At 42.7% G+C, this 6,000-nt stretch overlaps 1 protein-coding gene across 1 annotated transcript in view; it reads left to right on the top strand.

Annotated features, from left to right (window-relative positions):
* Positions 1-3,169: 3,169 nt before the first annotated feature.
* The window catches only part of SH3PXD2A (SH3 and PX domains 2A), a 44,590-nt gene continuing 41,759 nt past the window's right edge, over positions 3,170-6,000 (top strand). The window contains exons 1-3 of the mRNA XM_010184746.1: positions 3,170-3,193; positions 3,864-3,987; positions 4,050-4,118. Coding sequence (XP_010183048.1) covers positions 3,170-3,193; positions 3,864-3,987; positions 4,050-4,118 — 217 coding nt within the window. The remainder of the gene's footprint in view (positions 3,194-3,863; positions 3,988-4,049; positions 4,119-6,000) is intronic.

Raw genomic sequence — 6,000 nt, 5'->3', positions numbered from 1 at the left:
AAGAACTGGCAGCAGCACAAACTTGCAATTTCTGCTCAAGACTAGTTTCTGAATGGTGGAGGAGACTCTGGAAAATCCAAATGCAGTTTCTCAGGCTTGGGGTGAAATGGGAGCTGAGTGCCCAGCCTCCTTTCAGAAAACTGGAGTTCTCAAGCTCTCAACTTTTCATTAAGTTGCGTTTTCCCAACACCACATCTCTTGTACAGCAAAATGCCCTTGATGGGCAGAAGTGGTATGAATATGATCAGTGTTTCCTCCAGTTTATTCTGCGTTGCCTTTTGGTAGTACATTTTGCTGATTATTCTCACTCTTTTATTGACAACAATAAGCTGTAAATGTCATATGGCTCCTGAACTACACTTAGACAGCTACACATGGGTTCAAGATGAGAAATTAGGTTTCAAATCCAGACTTTCCTAAAATAGGAGGAATGCGGATTGTGTTCCGTCTAGCACTTTTGTTTTGGATAGGAGGCTTTTGGTTAATGTCAGTCTTGGAGGAGGGGAAAGCTGTCAGATGCCACAGGATCCCAAATGCTCTTTGTACAGTGGCTACAGCCAAAGACACTGGAGTGTCGGGTTTCCGCTGAATTAGTGAGCGACTTCTTAATCTTGTGACAGCAGCATCAGGGTTTCCTGGCAAAAAAATGGAGAGTAAGCAAAAACTAGTGCATCCTAATAGGAATATGCACAAACAAATAATATTTCCTAAGGTGCATGCAGATTAACTTAAGTTAACTTGTGGTTGTCTTTCTGCTTCCAGCCTCCAAACCTCTACTGAAAACCTGACTTTCCCTTGGAATTTTAGGGATACAACCATTCTCTTTCCCATCAGCTCTTCCTCACTTCTGCTTTTTGCAGGGTTTCTGCTACTTTAGCCCATAGTAATCCACTTTGAGCGTCATCATGGATTTGATGACTTCCTGTGGAATATGACAACAGAATTGCTTGTATTCTTAGTTGCCCAGGTTGACTGAACAGCCTGATGGCTGTTTGGGCAGGAGCAGTTGACATACAGACGAGGTCTCTCTGTAGCAAAGAGAAGTATCCCCTTCTCTCTGAAGCTGAGTGAAGTTTGTTTCCTCATGGACAGGAGCTTACTATGAAGTGACTTCTTTTACTGTGGCATGTGTCCAAGTCATTGTGGAAAATCCAGCCACTTCTTCTGATGGCTTTGGCATGCTGAGAGTGAAATTCTTGGAGCTCAGGATCTTCCTCTTCCTCCCTCTATTCTTCAAAGCCTACGAAACTAAAAAAATAATAATTAAAAATTCCTCAACTGTGAGTGGGATAGGCATTATGGTTGGCTTCTTTCCCGTAACAAGGATATACGGTATTCTGTAAAACAAAACAGAATCATTTCCCTCACCCACTCTATATGATACTGCTCTGCCCCTCAAAAACCTGACTGTTTGACATAATGGCTTCTGGCTGAAATGCCCCTGGTAAGATAGGCTGGACTCAAGCTGTTCTTCTGCAGTGCCCTTTTCAAAGCTCCCCAGAAAAGGGTGAGAAGCTGTGTGCTGGCCACCCTCCTTGCAGGGGCATCTCTGAACCCTGGAGGTGAATGGGCAGTACCTTGGCTGGGTGGCCTGATCACATCACGCATTGCTCGAGCAGCAACCTCCCATCTTCAGCCTTGCAAGCTGTGGTAATGTTGCTGGACTACACAGCCAGAGAAAAATCAAAATACTAATGGAAAACTTCTTGGAAGACTGAAACTACTCCTGCACATCTGTCCTCCTTTGGAAAAGGTATTACGTGCTAAAGTTATGAAATATTGTTGGAGGGGAAAGTGTTCTCTCCTTTCCAAAGATCCAAGAGCATCTAAGTGAATGTACATGGGTCAGCAGTGAATTGCAGGGTTCAAAGAGCCAAATACCATATTCTCCAACTAAGCAGAGAACACGAGTGTGACTTTGCCAAGGGCAGTAAGTTGATTCCTCCTACTGGCTAGGAGTTGATATTGCTGCCCAGCCTCATCTAATTTCATATTAATGTGAAAAACAAAGATCTGCTCAGACTCAGTGTGACTGGCCTCACCGAATGAAGTGGTACATGAAGATGTTTAATGCACTGTGCGGTTTTCTGTAGTCCAGGTTTCTGTATACTTCCAATTAATTTATTATTGTAGATGTTATGTACCCATTTGGAAACCCTCTCTGTTCATATTTAAAATTTGACTGTATTGTTAAAGCACTGAGGATGTCAGGGGTTTTGGGAAGGGTTTTTGTACTGACTAGCCTAGCTTTGATGTATTTGCCAAACATCTGTGTGCTTTCTATATATTTTCCCCTTGCCTTCAGAAAAAGGATGGCTGCATTTATTTATGGATGAAATACTTTGCTAGGAATGGCTGTAAATCTGAAGAGCTGAAAACTGTCAAGTGAACTCGTAGACAATAGTAACGGGGAATAAGGAATTAAGCCTGGTATGCAGTCTGGAAAAATCAAAATTCTTCTGAATAATTTTTTTTTGCTGGCATGGAGATATCTAGAAATTGGAAATCCAGCAAAGCTTCTGATTTGGAAACTTGAAACCACTGCAAAGTGTGAATGTTGTGGCAAGACTGCACAAAGAGGACTGGAAGGTGCTGGAGTTCTTGTTGGCACAGGCTGTTCCGCATGGGCAAGAGCTCACTGCTGATGGACATGTCTATTATTTTCTTAAATCTTCTGATGCCCCATCAAATAACTTCTGGTTTACATGGGCAGTGATGTTACTAGTACTTACTAATGTTAAACTGGACATTCATGTTGCGCAGTTGAAAGTTTTATTGCTGAATCCATGAAAAAGTCGTGGTGTACAACCCAAAAGAGATCCTGGTACACTTGGTTTGGTTTTGACCCTTAAACTCTGATTCAGTGTAAACTTTCATACATTCTTGATGGATCAGTTATGAAGTGGCTAAAAGAGTGCTGATATTTAATGCAATGGATAATAAGGAAACTCCATATTCTATTTTTTAATTTTCTCATTAGGTGATACCACCACTGTAATGTTGGCTTCTAATATTTCTGTTCCTTTTTTTAAAAAACTTCTTTTTAAAAGAAATTTGAAAGCACAAAAACCCTTGAGAAATGGGGCTATTTGCAGCCCTTCCTTCTGAGAATAGACTCTCTAAAGAGGTCCTGTGTGGAGTGGCAACAGCTTGATTCCAGATGCACAACATGATTGAAGTATTGGACTTTGAGGTAGGAGCTTGACTTGGACATACAGTTGTATCTAGGTCTGAGTAGATTCTTCAATGCTTGTGACACTGATGACCAAGGACTGCCTCTGCTTGCAGCTGGCTTTCTGTAAATCCAGCCTCTTATTGAGCATTTCATTGTGATTCAGAGTAAGGATGCTTTTGGCACATATTCCACATTGGGATTTAGATAATCTGAGTAAGAATATCAGTTCTTCAGGGGTGTTTCACAAGTCTCATTCCCAGGGATCTCCATCTGCCAGTCTGGGGAGCTGCTGGAAGTGCTGTATCAGTGCTCCAGAGATGAGCGTCACTGGTGCCTGTGCAGTGGTGCTCAACAAGCATCGTCTCAGCCAAGGAATGTGCCCTTAATATAGCCGGGGTGCCCCAGATGTATTTTATGTATCGGTACAAAGGAGAGCTGTCTAATCTGCCGTGAGTCTCTCCAGCCACGTGTGTGTTTGGTTTGGACGCTGTCATCCCTGCTCTCGGAGCTGGAGTGTGTGTTGGCAGCAGGGAATCGTTGTTGCAGAGCAATTCCAAGCACAGAAGAATCAAACCAAAGTTCATTTTGTTCTCCTTCAAAATTGCAGCTTGCTTGAGCAGGCAGGGGGTTCATCAGCTGCTTTTCTTTTTGGTGTTCTTTTTAATCAATACCTCATCTGTGTTGTAAGAAGTCTTTTGCCACATCTGAATTAAATGTCATGCTCCTGAGACTTCTGGCTCTGGTTGAAGACGGGCATCTTTATTGCAAAGTAGGGCTTTCTATTGATCTCACTTTAAATGGCATAGCTACAGGTACAGAAACAATTATCTGGGCCCACACTTTTGTCACTCTTCTGCATGTTTTTCTGTTTTAGAAAGAATAAATATTGCTGAAGTAGTCTGGCCTAGCAATGCTTCTCAGAAGCTGAAGATCAAAAATACTCGTAAGACCCAATGCAGCACTTAATTGTGCAGCTATAAGCCATATATCCCAAGGTACCCAAGCAGTGCTTGAAGGCAGGGCTGTCAGTGTCCTTTATTCTCGACTTGTATTGCTGCTTGCTGACTTTGCAACTGGCTGGGATTATCCACATTTCATCGAAGGAAGAGTGGCTTTAAATAGAAGATGAGAAATCCCCTGAACTCGAACCAGAAACAGGTCCCTGACCTTGGCCCAGTGTTTGGAGTATGTAGGTAGGCTATATTTTGAATTCCTTTATATATTTGGGTTGCAAGTGGGTTTTGTAACTTCTTTGCCAGCCATAAAGGCTTCATCTTGCTTTTTTTCCTACTTGCTACATGATACCTGTGCCCCTTGCACACCCTTGTTTAGTTTGGAGAAGGAGGAGATGCAGTGTTCTGACTTTACTGTATTGAAACCTTTGTAGCTAATTTCTAGGACCTCATCTGGAGAAGCAGCTCTGCTTTGCTGGCTCTGGCTCAAGATTTGAAAACTGAGCTGCGAATAAATAAGCATAGGCTCATCCAAAGGCCTGAGACATAGTTGGAAGGAGAAAGCGAGCGAGGCTTGAAGTGTCAGCGCAAAGCTGTGATAAGTTAAAGGCCTAATGGCACTGGGGTGCAGGCATGGCCCTCTGTGAAGGAACAAGTGGCTCCTCGCAGATGGGGTTTTTGTCTCTTAAAGATGTTGCTCACTCCTTGGCTCTGCTCCTCAGCTGAGCAAAGTGCTTAAGCCTACACTTGACTAGAACATGTAGCTTGGGGGCATTTCACTGTTTTCCTGCTAAATAACTTTACTGAATAAGAGACTACAGGCTACTCAGATAATCCAGGTCAAAAAAAGTTTCCTATTTTTTGAAATAAGTAAACTGCAATGTGAACCTTTTTACAAGTGTGAAAGTAGAGGTGGAAATGGCATGAAAGATGAGCAACTCCATTCTCTGTGGTGGTGGAGAGGCCACGTTGGCAAGCACCAGAGCTACCTCTGGACAGAAGACAGGCCAGAAATGGAGACAGTCTCTGCTTGATGGTAGATTCAGCTTCCTCTGACTCCCATGTTGCAGGGGGCTGCCCTGCTGATGGAGGGGCAAAAGTGGTAAGAAAGCAAAGCCAACTTGGTTAATGGTTTTGACCACCCTATTTTCTATGGAAAAGAGATACTAGGAACAAAAGGAGTGCGGGTGTGAGGTTTGTATCTCCTGGGGGAAGGAGCAGGGTGTGACACAGCTGCCTGGAGTAAGTCATAGCCACGCTGACATCTGTAAGTCACATCAGCAAATGTGTCAAATGTCATACTGAGCTCTAAGGTTACTGTAATAAGTATTATATTCTCCTTAGAGATCAGGATTTAAGAGAAACAAATGTGAGCAAAATTGACTAATTGCTTCTTGCAGTGGGAAGGTGTTCTTGAGATCCCCTCTCTCTGTCACATTCATTTCATCCAAGCAGAATCGGATCACATCCCCTCATGGGGGTTAGGTATTCTCAGGCTTTAGGAAAATATGAAAATATGGATTTGTGTTTTGTTCAAACTAGAAAACAGGTCATGAAGTCAAACCATACTCTGAAATGATGGTGATGCTTAAGGCTTTGGCTTGGTCACTCTGACCTCACTTGCTGATGTGATAGGCTGACAGAAATATCTGAGATTTTTGTCTGGATCATCCTTGAGATTTTCTGGGACTCTTGGAAGGTGCTGCCAAAGTAACTGCAGAAGCTGAAGTGGCAGGGAAAAATTGGAAAAATAAAATAAAATAAAAAATTGAAGTCTAACTAGACAAATGTTGCAAGGTTGAATCTTTCAACCTTCCTGTCAGCCAGTTCTTCAACAAGTATCTTGAAAAGCAGGTTAAGATGTCCGTATGT

This window comes from Mesitornis unicolor, unplaced genomic scaffold (assembly GCF_000695765.1).
Source record: "Mesitornis unicolor isolate BGI_N332 unplaced genomic scaffold, ASM69576v1 scaffold23035, whole genome shotgun sequence".
Classification (NCBI taxonomy): Eukaryota; Metazoa; Chordata; class Aves; order Mesitornithiformes; family Mesitornithidae; genus Mesitornis; species Mesitornis unicolor.
The sequence above is the reverse complement of the archived record's forward strand: the minus strand, read 5'-3'. Positions and strand labels throughout refer to the sequence as shown.